This window comes from Salvelinus sp. IW2-2015, linkage group LG1, assembly GCF_002910315.2.
Source record: "Salvelinus sp. IW2-2015 linkage group LG1, ASM291031v2, whole genome shotgun sequence".
NCBI lineage: Eukaryota > Metazoa > Chordata > Actinopteri > Salmoniformes > Salmonidae > Salvelinus > Salvelinus sp. IW2-2015.
The window spans coordinates 35,585,551-35,603,079 of NC_036838.1; the positions used below are offsets into that span (position 1 = coordinate 35,585,551).

General features: G+C 43.5%; 2 protein-coding genes across 3 annotated transcripts; one reads left to right on the plus strand and one right to left on the minus strand.

Moving 5' to 3' along the window:
* On the minus strand, window positions 1–6,109 carry LOC111966468 (ER membrane protein complex subunit 3). 2 transcript variants are annotated; one of them, XM_023991138.3, is made up of 9 exons: window positions 6,019–6,109; window positions 5,275–5,431; window positions 4,910–4,967; window positions 4,684–4,777; window positions 4,406–4,510; window positions 1,382–1,463; window positions 1,177–1,256; window positions 690–772; window positions 1–580 (listed from the first exon to the last, which is right to left on the minus strand). In XM_023991138.3, exons 2-9 carry the CDS (start codon window positions 5,427–5,429, stop codon window positions 452–454), a joined length of 786 nt encoding a protein of 261 aa, XP_023846906.1. In that variant the 5' UTR covers window positions 5,430–5,431; window positions 6,019–6,109; the 3' UTR covers window positions 1–451. The 2 variants fall into 2 exon arrangements, with proteins under 2 accessions (XP_023846906.1, XP_023846887.1); XM_023991119.3 differs by having other exon boundaries at window positions 4,684–4,813.
* Window positions 6,110–6,465: 356 nt separating this feature from the next.
* Window positions 6,466–11,358, plus strand: LOC111966484 (probable protein BRICK1). Its single transcript, XM_023991151.2, has 3 exons — window positions 6,466–6,617; window positions 11,029–11,111; window positions 11,230–11,358. The coding sequence occupies exons 1-3, from the start codon at window positions 6,500–6,502 to the stop codon at window positions 11,254–11,256; spliced, it is 228 nt and encodes a 75-aa protein (XP_023846919.1). The 5' UTR covers window positions 6,466–6,499; the 3' UTR covers window positions 11,257–11,358.
* The last annotated feature ends 6,171 nt before the right edge of the window (window positions 11,359–17,529 follow it).

The window sequence follows — 17,529 nt, forward strand, 5'->3', positions numbered from 1 at the left end:
GGGTAGGGGGGACATTTTTAATTGAGGCTGTAACACAACAAAATGTGGAATAAGGGGTATGAATACTTTCTGAAAGCATTGTAGGTGGAATCTGAGAAGGTAAACATGATTAAAACAACATGCTCATTGACCTTTTGTATGTTTTGTTTTTGACAGTATACAACATGTCAGTTTTTCCATTATGTATGCTATCCTTTTTTTGTCATGAGTAGCTGAGGGTGAATCTTTCAAATAGTTACAATTATAAATTGAACTTGGTACTATCTCCAATTAAACTTGAAATGGACAATGACGTAAGTGAAATTAATTTAGACATCATATCTCCATTTGTCATCAAAGCCCAGGGACTTTGTTCCACTCTGTCATTTCCTATAGAAACTCCAAGTCTGCCTCTTTAAGTAAGACTACCATTTTGCCAAGTGGCAGGTTCCCTGCATTGATGAATTAGCACTCAGAAGATACCCGTTGGTAACTCCTTACTGAACATTCCATCTAGATCCAGTTCCCTGCACATTAGCTCCTCCTCAACACCCTCCAGTGCCCACTGGTGGTCAGTTAGCTCAAGAGCCTCCCATTCTGCCTAAAAAGGGGAAATAAACAACTCTCTGTCAGGTGATAATGCTGGGACCTGTAGGAATTTAATTCACCATGGAGAGTAAGTGAACGCAATCAAGAGTAGACAACTCTACCTTGAAGGCTTTGTTTGTGTCTGCAGGCATGGCCATGGCAGCACCACTCATCTGCTCCTGCATGATCCTGGACTGATCTGCACCTGTGTGGTTCACAATACACCAGCATCAACACTAATTACTTCATAATCACCTTGGCGTGACAAAACCAGGACTGTGAAGAATTGGAGGCTTGCCAGTTAAACATGGTTGAAATAATGGAGTCATGTTCCATTTATAACCAGTGCTGCTGCTATGACACTGAAGGGTTGCAAACCGGCCCATTATCTCTTCAAGGCACAGACCGCCAAGTGATTTGTTGTTTGCCCAAATCAGGTCAATTTAATAACCTTCTGTTTATTGCTTTTGATAACCAGTACTGCTGTAAGTAGGTGACAAACTATGATTCAATAATGTCACATCTAGTTTACAGAAACACAATTATCAATAACATTTGCAGGAAATACAAATCTGAATCATGAAGTTGGATGAGTGGATGAAAGGTTACCATTATCTTGTCCTAGAATTAAGGAGTACATGCTTCGCAGCCCAAACACATTCAGGAAATACCACGACGCTGAGCTCACCCTGAAAGCAGAAACGAGGGTGAGATTATAATTCATCAATGTTTACACTAGCAAAAGGACTCAGTGGAAGTATATCACATTAACTTCACAAAACTAATTTAGTAAGTATCTATTTCATCAACTAACCAGGAAGCATCAAGTGAGAGTAGCTCGATTCCTTGTTGCAACATGGGTTTGAAGCGCAGGGTGAGAGGAAAAGGAACCTTGGCTGTAAGGAACAAGAAAAGGGTTGTTGAGAAAATTGTAACTCAAATGATTTGGCTCATACAACCCCACTACCAAATATAAGTAGAATCAAGTTTTGAATTTGACATAAAACCAGTCTGTGCAAATATTGACTTAACTGCTTATAGCAAAGACACTGAATGGAAGCACTTCATTTTACACTACTGTTATTTAAATGTTGTTTCAATGTAATCATTTTACCATGCTATTTCTTAGTAAATACCTGGTTATGTATCATAAAATAAACTGCAATCGAAGCCCTCTAGTAGTGACAATCATTATCATGTTTTAATGTCACGTGTACAAGTACAGTGAAATGCCTTTCTTGCAAGCTCTAAACCCAACAATGGAGTCATCAATATCAACGTAGCCCTAAAAATAACACAAGGTAGAACAAAAACACACAACGAATAAAAATAAGAAATATGAAGAACGAGAAAGTAAAAAGGTATATACAGGGTCAGTTCCAATACCATATTTACAATGTGCAGGGATACTGGAGTGATAGAGGTAGATATGTGTAGGGGTAAGGTGACTAGGCATCAGGATATATGATAAACAGAGCAGCAGCAGCGTAAATGATGATTGTATGCGAGAGTGTGTGTGTGTGTGCGTGTGTAGAGGCAGTATAAATGTGTGTGCATGTTGTGTGTGTTGGTGTGTCAGTGTGCGTGAGAGTGTAGAGTCCTGTGAGTGTGCAAAATAAAATACAAGGGTCAACTCAGAGAGTCTGTGTAGCCTTCTGTTAGCTATTTAGCAGTCTTATGGCTCAGGGATAGATGCACCGGCACTGCTTGCTGTGCGGAAGCAAAGAGAACAGTCTATGGCTTGGGTGGCTGGAGTCTTTTCCGGGCCTTCCTTTCACACCGCCTGATAGAGGTCCTGGATGGCTGGGAGCTCGGCCCATGCCAAACCTTTTCAACCTCCAGAGGGGGAAGAGGTACTGCTGCGCTTTCTTCACGACTGTGTGTGTGTGATWGGACCATTTTAAGTMCTTAGTGATTTGGACACCGAGGAACTTGAAGCTCTCGACCTACTCCACTGTAGCCCTGTTGATGTGGTTGAGGGCATGAGGGTTGCCTACCCTCACCACCTGGGGTCGGCCGGTATGGAAGTCCAGGATCCAGTTGCAGAGGGAGGTGTTCAGTCCCAGGGTTCTAAGCTAGGTGACAAGCTTGGAGTGGACAATGGTGTTGAATGCTGAGCTGTAGTCAATGAACAGCATTCGCACATCGGTATTCCTCTTACGTAGGTGGGTAAGGGTAGTGTGGAGTGCAATTGAGATTGCGTCGTCTATGGATCTGTYTGCAAATTGGAGTGGGTCTAGGATGATGGAGTTGATGTGTGCCATAACCAGCCTTTCAAAGCACTTCAAGATTACAGATGTGAGTGCTACAGGGCGGTAGTCATTGTGGCATGAAACCTTAGAGTTCGTGGGAACAGGAATGATGGCTGTCATCTTAAGACGTGGGAATTACCGACTGGGACAAGGACAGGTTGAAAATTACTGTGAATATGCCTGCAAGCTGATCTGCGCATGCTCTGAGAACGCGCCCTGGAATACCGTCCGGCCACGCGGGCTTGCGAGTGTTGACCTGATTACAGACCTTACTCACATCTGCCTCGGAGAGCGAGATCACCGAGTCCTCTGGGTTGGTGGGGGCCCTCGCATACGGTATGCCATTGTTATTGAAGCGTGCATAAAATGCATTGTGTTCGTCTGGTAGAGAGGCATCGTTGGGCAGATCATGGCTGCGATTTCCTTTGTAATCCAGAATTGGCTGCAGCCCCTGCCACATGCGGCAGGCATCAGAGCCCGTGTAATATGATTCTACCTTATTGTTATTTTGTCCTTTTGTTCATTTGATGACTCTGCGGAGGTCGTAGYGGGATTTTTGTACTTGTTSCTGTCCTCAGCCGTAGCCTCAGGGTTGTCTGCGATAGCCCTGTCCGTGGTAGCCCTGCCCTATAGCTTAGCGCCAACCTCTGTGTTAATCCAGGGCTTTTGGTATTTTATTAGGATCCCCATTAACTGTTGCAAAAGCAGCAGCAACTCTTCCTGGGGTCCACACCAAACTTGAAATACAAAACATTAATAGACAACAGCTCAAGGACAGAAGTACATAAAAACATGTAAAAGGCACACGTATCCTACATATCAATGCATACACACAAACTATCTAGGTCAAATAGGGGAGAGGCGTTGTGCCGTGAGGTGATGCTTTATCGTTTTTAAAAAACCAGGTTTGCTGTTTATTTGAGCAATATGAGATGGAACTCATGCAATAATGGCTCTATATAATACTGTATTCTTTCTTGAATTTGGGGACTGTGAAAAGACCCCTGGTGGCATTTCTGGTGGGGTAAGCATCTGTGTCAGAGTTGTATGTAAGTTGACTATGCAAACAATTTGGGATTTTCAACACATTCATGTTTCTTATAAAAATAAGAAGTGGAGCAGTCAGTCTCTCCTCAACTCTTAGCCATGCAAGAGAGACTGGCATGCATAGTATTTATATCAGCCCTCTGATTACAATGAAGAGCAAGATGTGCCGCTCTGCTCTGGGCCAGCTGCAGCTTATCTAGGTCTTTCCTTGCAGCACTGGACCACACGACTGGACAATAATCAAGATTAGACAAAACTAGAGCCAGCAGAACTTGCTTTTTGGAGTGTGATGTCAAAAAAGCAGAGAATCTCTATTAGGCCAGACCTCTCCCCATCTTTACAACCATTGAATCTATATATTTTGACCATGATAGTTWACAATCTAAGGTAATGCCAATTGGGGAAGCAGCAAACCTTTACTGGGGGGAAGACGTTGATGATGCACTTCCTTATGAAGCAGGTGACGAAGGTGGTTTGCTCGTCGATGTTATCCAAACAACCCAGTCTCAGTGCAGTGAGCGAGCGAGGACACTACTTACTTGTGACAAACCCTGAGAAGGTCCAGTTGATCCAGCCTCCGATGAGGATCATGGGAAGTACATTGGTCACATTGCCTTTCATCATGTCTGTCAGCATGCTGGGGTCTGGACAAAGAAACAGTTCCAAACAAGCGGAGTAGTAATACATTTCTTGGTGCATTATCATTCAGAAGTAATATGCTCCTTATCATGTGTCAGGGTATAACGGCCCAATACTGTTCTATCATGGTTTGAGAATAGGATTATGTGAGAAAGTATGATGCGACTGTTATGCTCACCTGTCATTGGGGAGGGAGGAACAACCTTTCTTTTGGTATTTTTTAAGAAGCCATCTTCTTGATTATTGAAGTAAAACTTCCTCATCAAGAAAGACTGAAGAAAACGAGGTCTCTCAAAATCTGAGCGCAACTAGCCAACACCATTTWAAAAAAACACCATGTTTACCATGCTAAGAAGTAAAGATAGCGAAGTGGCTTTTTAAGGTCATTCCAACATTGATCTCACCTGTTTCGGAATGTACTTCCCATTCTCTCTGAGGATTCTGCTCCTGATAAGAACCTGGCTGAATATTGGAAAGGTATAATTCAAAACAAACTCACAGTAAGATGTGCTCACTAGCCCTTTTATGAACTGTCAATGCACAGTCTGTCTCAGGCAGGGCTCTCCAACCCTGTTCCTGGAAGGCCACGGTTCTGTAGGTTTTTGCTCCAACACTAATCTAGCACACCTGATTTTAATAATTAGTTGGTTGATAAACTTAGTCAGGTTAGTTACCACTGGGGTTGGATTGAAAACCTACAGGAGGGTAGCTCTCCAGGAACAGGGTTGGAGAACCCTGGTCGAGGACTTCATACTCCCAAGACCCTTACCTGTCTGACACCTGCTCTAATGTCAGCTTCTTGTCACTCTGAAGCAGAATGGAGACATAATGTCGAATCACCCCAACAAGGAATGTGATAAAGACGATGGGCAAGACCACCCAAAGTCTGATATTGGAGTCCAGCAGAAGCTCCGGCTCATCCATAACTAGCAAAGCGATAGACAGAACAAGTGTAAGAGTAGGCATCATATTAATAACTTCAGATATGAAAAAAATCTGGAAAATGGAACATAGCCAATATCAGCAGCAACATGTTTCGCGATAACTGGTGAATGCATTGCACAAGTATTTTGGCGTCTAATAAACTGGACAGTGCAGCTGCAATTTACTCCCGTCATCCAAGGTACCTAGCTAGTTTGCGAACAATAATCGCATTTTAGCTTGCTACTGTAGCTAATTCACTGGCACAACCGTTAGCTGTCTCATACCTGCCAGTACATTATGACTGTCAATTTGGGCGTATAGTTATATGTGAATACACAACTAGTTAACTAACTATAGCTTACTATTACAACAGAGTTGTAAAACATAGTTTACTTAATCTTTGCTCTTGCCAGTTGATAAAAACAGAGAATAGCTAACTGTTAGCTAGCTAAATGCTGCTATGTAGAACTGGCTAGTTTGCCGAGAGGCTGGGGAAGTGAAGGACGCTATCTAGCTATAACGTTAGCTAATAATACATTATTTAAATCGTTAGAAAACAAAACGCTGCAGTGTTTGATATTTATCTTACCCAAGGTAGTCCGTTTGACAAAAGACGTGTGTCGTCAGGCGATACTATGCTAATTTAAATTAATGCAGATTATTTGCTATGTCTAGCTGCATCAGCAGCCATGGTCATTAGAGAGCAAAAATGCACGGTATTAGCTTCGACAAAGCAAAGGACATTGACAATGCATTGCAACAGTGAGTGAGGGGAAACTATAGTGCCACCTGGCGTTGATGGCTGAAATATCAGTCTGAACGGCTAATCAATATATTTATATTGTCCGTTTATTTACCATAAAATATCGATGATTCACCCAATAAATGCATCTAGCTGAACAAATGATTTTCACTGGATCGATGATTGATGTCTAGCAGTGTATCAATCATACATTTTCTCGCACATCTCAGAGTCCTACTGAACAGTTCAATGACATGATTCCATTTGTTTAGTTAACTGTCGCCACCTGCTGATAGTTGGGGATAACACMATTTCCCCAAAACAGAAAATGGCCGGTCAAGAAGATCCTGTGCAGAGGGAGATCCACCAAGACTGGGCAAATCGAGAATACATTGAGGTTATCACGAGCAGTATAAAGAAAATAGCAGATTTCCTAAATTCCTTTGGTAAGTAGCTAAATAGATGGAACTTAGATAACTAGGCAGCCGCTTAAAAAAAGGCTGTCAATGCGAAGGCCTAACCCAATTCAAGTACCGGCCGCTGGGCCTGAGTCTTCTTGGTTAACGGTAACGTTAGCTAGTTTCCATCTAAAACACATAAAGTAATATATCAGCTAAAGGACTCTTACTATTATGTAACGTTATAACACGGGGTTAAGATTCATGCTTCGACCAATCGAAGAAATGTTGTAGTTAGCTAATAGTTAAGTTAGCTTGCTATCTTCTGATGGCTAAGAGACAATTTATGCTTTATCTGCGGTATGGATGGAGTGACGCAGAGGCGAAATTCAGCTCTGTACTGCATCTCATACGCCTCCGAAATGTTGTAGCAAAACGGCGCTTCGTATAGCTCCGCATTGACATGATTGTTTGAATGTAGGTGGGGGCGGGAGGTCCTGTATAAACACAAACSTACTTCCCTGACAGCTTCCTGAAACGCAAGAAGTATGAATGCCCTGACTTCTGCAGAACCTGGATTGACCATGTAGCGCCTTGATCATGCCTATACAGTTATTTCATTTTGGTACACCAGAACTACATTCATTTCCAATGGAACTTTGCGTTTGCCTTGCGGCATTGCATTGCAGTGCGTTCTGTGTGGTGCATACAAGTGTGGATTTATTGAATGTATGCGTCAAACTGTATGCGTAGACTACTTGACAGAAATGGTAGCAGAAGGTGAATGTTTTACTTTTGTTGCACACATATCCAGATGCTGCGTACCATTTTGCGCAAAACACTGTACGTGTGATCGACAGGGGTCTACAGACAGAGCCAACGGAGCAATGTCGTTTTTCGTCACAAAAGAGGAAGCTCAATGTAATACGCTCCGTCATTCGATCAAGTCTTTTCCTACATGGAAATTAAGACCCGATTTATCATTCCTTGCGAAGACTGAGAGGCAGTATTGAGTGAGTTTAGCAACGGAAGTCCAGCCATTGTCTACACAACATATTTTCCGGTGTCCCTTCTAGTATAAATACAGAAGAGATGGACATTCTACTACTTGCAAGCTTCCTTTTTTGTACTTTTTATTTTGAGATTATTGAAATTCTTTCCTCTTCAATGCTTTGCATAGGTTGGATAAGAGACGTGTATTCTCCATCGTTCCCTCTTGTAGTGTTCAGTGGACGAACTTGCCATTTTTCTGTCTTTTTCTTCTTCTCCTTCTGAGTAGTAACAGCAGTTCAAGCTCTTGTTGTTCAAGCTCTAGCAATTGCAATTCAAAAAGAGACATTTAACATTAACATTTAAGTCATTTAGCAGACGCTCTTATCCAGAGCGACTTACAAATTGGTGCATTCACCTTATGATATCCAGTGGAACAACCACTTTACAATAGTGCATCTAACTCTTTAAGGGGGGGGGGGTTAGAGGATTACTTTATCCTATCCTAGGTATTCCTTAAAGAGGTGGGGTTTCAGGTGTCTCCGGAAGGTGGTGATTGACTCCGCTGACCTGGCGTCGTGAGGGAGTTTTGTTCCACCATTGGGGTGCCAGAGCAGCGAACAGTTTTGACTGGGCTGAGCGGGAACTGTACTTCCTCAGAGGTAGGGAGGCGAGCAGCCAGAGGTGGATGAACGCAGTGCCCTTGTTTGGGTGTAGGGCCTGATCAGAGCCTGAAGGTACGGAGGTGCCGTTCCCCTCACAGCTCCGTAGGCAAGCACCATGGTCTTGTAGCGGATGCGAGCTTCAACTGGAAGCCAGTGGAGAGAGGGAGGAGCGGGGTGACGTGAGAGAACTTGGGAAAGTTGAACACCAGACGGGCTGCGGCGTTCTGGATGAGTTGTAGGGGTTTAATGGCCAGGCAGGGAGCCCAGCCAACAGCGAGTTGCAGTAATCCAGAGGGAGATGACAAGTGCCTGGTTAGGCCCTGTGCCGCTTCCTGCGTGAGGCAGGGTCGTACTCTGCGAATGTTGTAGAGCATGAACCTACAGGAACGGGTCACCACCTTGATGTTAGTTGAGACGACAGGGTGTTGTCCAGGATCACGCCAAGGTTCTTAGCACTCTGGGAGGAGGACACAATGGAGTTGTCAACCGTGATGGCGAGATCATGGAACGGGCAGTCCTTCCCGGGAGGAAGAGCAGCTCCGTCTTGCCGAGGTTCAGCTTGAGGTGGTGATCCGTCATCCACACTGATATGTCTGCCAGACATGCAGAGATGCGATTCACCACCTGGTTATCAGAGGGGGAAAGGAGAAGATTAATTGTGTGTCGTCTGCATAGCAATGATAGGAGAGACCATGTGAGGATATGACAGAGCCAAGTGACTTGGTGTATAGCGAGAATAGGAGAGGGCCTAGAACAGAGCCCTGGGGGACACCAGTGGTGAGAGCACGTGGTGCGGAGACAGATTCTCGCCACGCCACCTGGTAGGAGCGACCTGTCAGGTAGGACGCAATCCAAGCGTGGGCCGCGCCGGAGATGCCAGCTCGGAGAGGGTGGAGAGGAGGATCTGATGGTTCACAGATCAAAGGCAGCCGATAGGTCTAGAAGGATGAGAGCAGAGGAGAGAGAGTTAGCTTTAGCAGTGCGGAGCGCCTCCGTAGACACAGAGAAGAGCAGTCTCAGTTGAATGACTAGTCTTGAAACCTGACTGATTTGGATCAAGAAGGTCATTCTGAGAGAGATAGCAGGAGAGCTGGCCAAGGAACGGCACGTTCAAGAGTTTTGGAGAGAAAAGAAAGAAGGGATACTGGTCTGTAGTTGTTGACATCGGAGGGATCGAGTGTAGGTTTTTCCAGAAGGGGTGCAACTCTCGCTCTCTTGAAGACGGAAGGGACGTAGCCAGCGGTCAAGGATGAGTTGATGAGCGAGGTGAGGTAAGGGAGAAGGTCTCCGGAAATGGTCTGGAGAAGGAGGAGGAGATAGGGTCAAGCGGGCAGGTTGTTGGCGGCCGGCCGTCACAAGACGCGAGATTTCATCTGGAGAGAGAGGGGAGAAAGAGGTCAAAAGCACAGGGTAGGGCAGTGTGAGCAGAACCAGCGGTGTCGTTTGACTTAGCAAACGAGGATCGGATGTCGTCGACCTTTCTTTTCAAAATGGTTGACGAAGTCATCAGCAGAGAGGGAGGACATGTTTGCTTCTGTGGCTAAAAAGTAGTGTTGTAGAGCATAGAACACCAGACTGGCCTGACATGTAGCTAGCATTTGTAAACAGACATAACACCAGATCCGAAATGTAAAATGTTGTTGCTAGCTGGTCAAAAAGAGAGCCTCTGCCCCGCTCTCTTGGTAAGCTACTCTGGCTTATTCCACCCCCTGAGTCAATACATGTTAGAATCACCTTTTGCTGTGATTACAGCTGAGTGTTTCTGGGTAAGTCTCTAAGAGCTTTCCACAACTGGATTGTACCATATCTGCACAATATTCGTTTTACATTTCTTCAAGCTCTGTCAAGTTGACTGTTGATCATTGCCAGACAGCCATTTAAGTCTTACCATAGATTTTGAAGCAGGTTTAAATCAAAACTGTAACTCGGCCACTCAGGAACATTCAATGTCATCTTGGTAAGTAACCCCAGTGTATGTTTGGTCTTGCATTTTAGGTTATTGTCCTGCTGAAAGATGAATTTGTCTCCCAATGTCTGTACGAAGCAGACTGAGACAAGTTTTCCTCTAGGACTTTGCCTGTGCTTAGCACTTCATTTTATCTTAAAAAACACCCTAGTCCTTGCTGATGACAAGCATACCCATAACATGATGCAGCCGCTACCATGCTTGAAAATATGAAGAGTGGTACTCAGTGATGTGTTGGATTTGCCCCAAACATAAGACTTTGTATTCAGGATAAAAATGTAATTGTTTTGCCACATTTTTTTGCAGTATTACTTTAGTGCCTTATTGCAAACAGGATGCATGTTTTGGAATATTTTTATTCTATACAGGCTTCCTTTTCACTGTCATTTAGGTTAGTATTGTGGAGTAACTACAATGTTTATMTATCCTCAGTTCTATCAGACATTTAAATTTGTAATGGGTTTAAAATCACCATTGGCCTCATCTCAGAGCGTTTTCCTTCCTCTTCGGAAACTCCGTTAGGAAGGACGCCTGTAGCTTTGTAATGAGTGGGTGTATTGATACATCATCCAAAGTGTAATTAATAACTTCACCATGCTCAAAGAGATATTCATTGTCTGCTTTTTTTTATTGTTTACCCATCTACCAATAGTTGCCCTTCTTTGCGAGTAATTGGAAATCCATCYTGGTCTTTGTAGTTGAATCTGTGCATGAAATGCACTGCTCGACTGAGGGACCTTAGCAAACTGTACTCCACACATACAATTATCTGTTATTAACTTTGATGTGATCATAAAGGTAAATATGTCCACCTTACTGTGTATTTACTTTCCTTCAGATATGTCCTGCCGGTCTCGTTTGGCCACCCTAAATGAAAAGCTGACAGCGTTAGAGAGGAGAATTGAGTACATTGAAGCAAGGGTAAGTGTCATAATGGTCACTAATTCTATGGTGTAAATAAATGTAATGTTTCCAGTTTACACTCCCTGTACAGTACTGGAAGTCATATTGTGTTCTCTAAACTTTGCTCTCTGTTTAGGTCACAAAAGGAGAGACCTTGACCTAAACCAAGATAGTATGTTGGACTGGGTGCTGCAGTTTGGCTGAGGATAGAATACTACATTTGTGACCAATTCCATTTTTGCCCTTTTTTTTTTACTACGCATTTTATTTTTTAAACAATTTTATGGTTCTGTGGGACCGCCAAAAAAATAGCTTTTTCATACTGTGTGTATTTTACGACTATAGCTACTGGATGGTGATGGTAATACCACAGCATCTCCCACAATGTTATAATCGAGACTCAGTTAATGCTATCTTGTATTTATGTTATCATGGGCCAACATAACTTGTTCATTGATTTGATTTGCACAAATACATGAACTTCCTAACAGGGGAAAGTTTTTTTTTTAGACACTTTGTAACCAGGTTAAATCAAAAGTGATTATGTGAATGAGTGTCCCACCCCTATGGAGATTTCACAGCACATGCATTGCAGAAATATCCTTCCCATTAGGCTGAACCAGGATGATCTGAACCACAGGAAGAGGAAGTGCCAAAATGAATAGTTAGCTCTTTTACTGTGGTCATTATGCTTATCCATATATTTCACTGCTTGTAATAATTGTTTTACTCTAGTGTTAACATGTAATAACCTGTTTCAAAAGTAAGTTATCATTGTGTTTTTTTGGAGAAGGGCTTGGAAGGTGTTTGGTTCAAGGGAAGCATGCATAAATGCCAGGTTGAAGGTGTTCCTGGAATATAATATAGGCTGGGTGTGGTGTCAAGACCAGCTTGTATTTGCTCATAGTGAGTCCATACACACATTTGCCACTATAGCCTCTGGTCGCTGCCCTCAGCCATAAAGTAGTGTTCTGCTCTCCATGCCAAAGGAACTGATCAGCAAACCTCTCCTCTAATGGTCAAAATGTGTTTACTTTTTACTGAGCACTACATTACATGATGTAAATACAAACATGAAATGTGTTAGAGTAATTTTACCCTCGTAGAACWTAGACAGCAGCTAGAGGTCTGTGTATGGAGGTTCTGAGTACTGTTGTTTTTCTGTTCTACTTGATAATTATTGCACCTACCTGGTGTCTCAGCTCTACCAGTCCGTGATGGGAAGAATGGAAGTATATATTTTTTTATTTTCATATACTARCGGGCCACCAGACTACAGAAACTATAGCAATGGAACTGAAGTAACGGAATAGCAATACCTATAACATTAGCAATGGGAATATGGCATGGAGAGAGAGAAAAAAGTAATTCGCTGCTTTGATTTAAAAACATAAACAACAAAGTGGAACTCTTAAAAAGAGTGCAACCCTCACTCTCCTAATATAAAGTTGAACCCTCTCCACCCATATCCTCTTCCCTTTTTTCCCCTTCTCTCGTCTCCTCACTGCTCTTCCCTTCCTTTCCCTAAAATTGTCTCTCCTTTCTCTTCTCCTGAAAAGTAAAAAATAGTGTCAGTGGTGAATATTTTAGACCTACCCCCTATGCACTTGTGGAGATGTCAAATCACATTTTATTGGTCACRTTCACATATTTAGCAGATGTTAATGCGAGTGTAGTGAAATGCTTGTGCTTCTAGTTACGACCGTGCAGTAATATCTAACAAGTAATCTAACAATTTCACAACTACCTTATACACACAAGTGTAAGGAATTAATAAGAATATGTACATATAAATGTATGGATGAGCGATGGCCGAACGGCATAGGCAAGATGCAGTAGATGGTATAGAGTACAGTATATACATATGAGATGAGTAATGTAGGGTATGTAAACATTATATAAAATGGCATTGTTTAAAGTGACTAGTGATACATTTATTACATCCAGTTTTTAATTATTAAAGTGGCTAGAGATTTGAGTCAGTATGTTGGCAGCAGCCACTCAATGTTAGTGATTGCTGTTTAATAGTCTGATGGCCTTGAGATAGAAGCTGTTTTTCAGTCTTGGTCCCAGCTTTGATGCACCTGTACTGACCTTTCCTTCTGGATGATAGCGGGGTAAACGGGCAGTGGCTGGGGTGGTTGTTGTCCTTGATGATCTTTTTGGCCTTCCTGTGTCATCGGGTGCTGTAGGTGTCTTGGAGGGCAGGTAGTTTTCCCCCGTGATGCGTTGTGCAGACTTCACCACCCTCTGGAGAGCCTTGTGGTTGTGGGCGGAGCAGTTGCTGTACCAGGCGGTGATACAGCCCGACAGGATGCTCTCAATTGTGCATCTGTAAAAGTTTGTGAGGGTTTTTGGTGACAAGACAAATTTCCTCAGCCTCCTGAGGTTGAAGAGGCGCTATTGCGCCTTCTTCACCACGCTGTCTGTGTGGGTGGACCATTTCAGTTTGTCCGTGATGTGTACACCGAGGAACTTAAAACTTTCCACCTTCACTACTGTCCCGTCGATTTGGATAGGCAGAAGTATTATGACAATGGCTGATACAACCCTAACCCGTGTTTGATTAGTGTGTAGTCCTAGATGTTTTTTTATCTGCTGTGTTTAGTGGTGTTTTGGATGTTAGGATGTGTTAACTCCCACTGAGTAAACACTTGTTCCCAGCATCTGGGTTTTGTGCTTTTCTCATGGGCCTCCTGTTATGTGAGAGACAAACCACACAACAAATACAAAGGATTTTGAGACTTTTCTTTGTCAGAGGCCATATTGTAGAATGGAAATGTTAAATGTACTGTAGAGGATCATAGAAAATATTTATTTTGAGTATTCTGGAATAATCTTGTCTACAGTATGGGCTGGTTTCCCGGACTCAGATTACACCTTGTCCTGGACAAAAAAAGTCATGCTCAATTTAAATTCAATATAAAAAAAACATTTTTGTCCAGGACTAGACTTAAGACAGGAGAGGAAGAAGGGGAGATGGAATATACAGTATTTAGCTTAGCTACACACATGCTAGGGTGTGTGTGGAGGGGCAGGCATTCCCCCTAGCATGCTTGTACCTAAGCTAAATACTGTTAAGTTAAAGCCTTATTAAAAAATGGATTCAATAAAAATAGCCCATAATGACAAAGTGAAAACAGGTTTAGAATTCTTAGCAAATTTATTAAAAAATAAATAAAAAATATTGTATTTGCATAAGTATTCAGACCCTTTGCTATAAGACTCGAAATTGAGCTCAGGTGCATACTGTTTACATTGATCATCCTTGATCTTTCTACAACTTGATTGGAGTCCACCTGTGGTAAATTCAATTGATTGTACATGATTTGGAAAGGCACACACCTGTCTATATAAGTTCCCACAGTTGACAGTACATGTCAGAGCAAAAACCAAGCCATGAGGTCAAAGGAATTGTCCGTAGAGCTCAGAGATGACAGGATTGTGTAGAGGCACAGATCTGGGGAACGGTACCAAAAAATGTCTGCGGCATTGAAGGTCCCCAAAAACACAGTGACCTCCATCATTCTTAAATGGAAGAAGTTTGAACCACCAAGACTCCTAGAGCTGGCCACCAGGCCAAACTGAGCAATCGGGGGAGAAGGGCCTTGGTCAGGGAGGTGACCAAGAACCCGATGGTCACTCTGACAGCGCTTCAGAGTTCCTCTGTGGAGATGGGAGAACCTTCCAGAAGGACAACCATCTCTGCAGCACTCCACCAATCATGCCTTTATGGTAGAGTGGCCAGATGGAAGCCACTCCTCTGTAAAAAGGCACATGACAGCCCGCTTGGAGTTTGTCAAAAGGCACATGGAGAACTCTGACCATGAGAAACAAGATTCTCTTGTCTGATTAAACCAATATTGAACTCTGGCCAACTGTCATGTCTGGAGGAAACCTGGCACCATCCCTACGGTGAAGCATGGTGGTGGCAGCATCATGCTGTGGGGTTGTTTTTCAGCAGCAGGGACTGGGAGACTAGTCAGGATCAAGGGAAAGATGAACGGTGCAAAGTACAGAGAGATCCTTGATGAAAACCTGCTTCAGAGCACTCAGGACTTCGGACTAGGGCGAAGTTTCACCCTCGAACAGGGCAACGACCCTAAGCACACAGCCAAGACAACACAGGAGTGGCTTCGGGACAAGTCTCTGAATGTCCTTGAGTGGCCCAGCCAGAGCCCGGACTTGAACCCGATCAAACATCTCTGGAGACCTGAAAATAGCTGTGCAGCGACGCTCCCCATCCAACCTGACAGAGCTTGATAGGATCTGCAGAGAAGAATGGGAGAAACTCCCCAAATACAGGTGTGCCAAGCTTGTAGAGTCATACCCAAGAAGACTCAAGGCTGTAAATGCTGCCAAAGGTGCTTCAACAAAATACTGAGTAAAGGGTCTGAATACTTATGCTAAGTTTTGTATTTTTTATAAATTTCAAAAACTTGTTTTTGCTTTGTCATTATGGGTGTGTGTGTAAACTTTTTTGTTTTTAATCCATTTTAGAATAAGGCTGTAACAAAATGTGTAAAGAGGTCTCAATACTTCCTGAATGCACTACATCAGATAAGACAAGCTGACTATGGCCCCTAGGCAAATAAATACTATTGCAGCATAAACACTGGAGACTGGGACAGGGGGAGCGAGAGAATGTGGCCCCGTYCAACGCCACCGGAGTGCAACAAGCCAGGGACAGCCCCCATAATAGTCAGTGGTATGGAATCCCAGTTGAGAGTGGGAATCAGCATCCTGTCCAGGGGGTACAGGCTACTTGTACTTCAAGCTGCCTTATGTGACAGAAACAGGAGATAAGCTTCTACCCATATGGGCCATTCATGGTCAGACAAGGATTATTTGTCCAATGCTTGGCTACGTAACGTTACTTACTTTAATTTACAAGACTGAAACCAAGTCTGATTCTTCCACATAAAAGAGCTCTGTAGGAGACAGCCCTGTAGCCATGTTTTCTTAAATATTGGGGAAACAAGGATTCCTGCATCTTGTGGTTCTCTTCTGTTGTCCCTTTCTAAACACATACCTCAAAGAAATAGAGAATGAAACAAATKTTATCCTCTGTTATCCTTTATACCACGATATACGCTTGCTCTTATTCCAGAAAGCACACCACATATACCCTAGCATAATGTGGCTGAGTGATGAAGAGAAATGTAAAGTTTTTTTTGTCTATTGTGTATTTCCATTTGTGGAAAATTTTGTTAAAGCCTGGAATTTTTTCTTTTTTAAATATTTAGCTTCAATGTGGTAAATGGCACGTGTGTACATAAACTCAGCAAAAATAGAAAMGTCCTCTCACTGTCAACTGCATTTATTTTCAACAAACTTAACATCTGTAAATATTTGTATGAACATAAGATTCAACAACTGAGACATAAACTGAACAAGTTCCACAGACATGTAACTAACATAAGTGGAATAATGTGTCCCTGAACAAAGGGGGGGGTCAACATCAAARGTATCAGTCRGKATCTGGTGTGGCCACCAGCTGCATTAAGTACTGCAGTGSATCTCCCCCTCATGGACTGCACCAGATTTGCCAGTTCTTGCTGTGAGATGTTACCCCACTCTTTCACCAAGGCACTTGCAAGTTCCCGGACATTTCTGGGGGGAATGTCCCTAGCCCTCACCCTCCGATCCAACAGGTCCCAGACGTGCTCAATGGGATTGAGATCCGGTCTCTTCGCTGGCTATGGCAGAACACTGACATTCCTGTCTTACAGGAAATCACGCACAGAACGAGCAGTATGGCTGGTGGCATTGTCATGCTGGAGGGTCATGTCAGGATGAGCCTGCAGGAAGGGTAACACATCGAGGAGGATGTCTTCCCTGTAACGCACAGCGTTGAGATTGACTGCAATGACAACAAGCTCAGTCCAATGATGCTGTGACCCTGCACCTCCAAATCGATCCTGCTCCAGAGTACAGGCCTCGGCGTAACGCTCATTCCTTCGACGATAAACACGAATCCGACCATCACCCCTGGTGAGACAAAACCGTGACTCGTCAGTGAAGAGCACTTTTTGGCAGTCCTGTCTGGTCCAGCGACGGTGGGTTTGTGCCCATAGGCGACGTTGTTGCCGGTGATGTCTGGTAAGGACCTGCATTACAACAGGCCTACAATCCCTCAGTCCAGCCTTTCTCAGCCTATTACGGACAGTCTGAGCACTGATGGAGGGATTGTGCGTTCCTGGTGTAACTTGGGCAGTTGTTGCCATCCTGTACCTGTAACGCAGGTGTGATGTTCAGATGTACCGATCCTGTGCAGGTGTTGTTACACGTGGTCTGCCACTGCGAGGATGATCCGCTGTCCGGCCTGTCTCCCTGTAGCGCTGTCTTAGGGAGTCTCACAGTACGGACATTGCAATTTATTGCCCTGGCCACATCTGCAGTTCTCATGCCTCCTTGTAGCATGCCTAAGGCACAT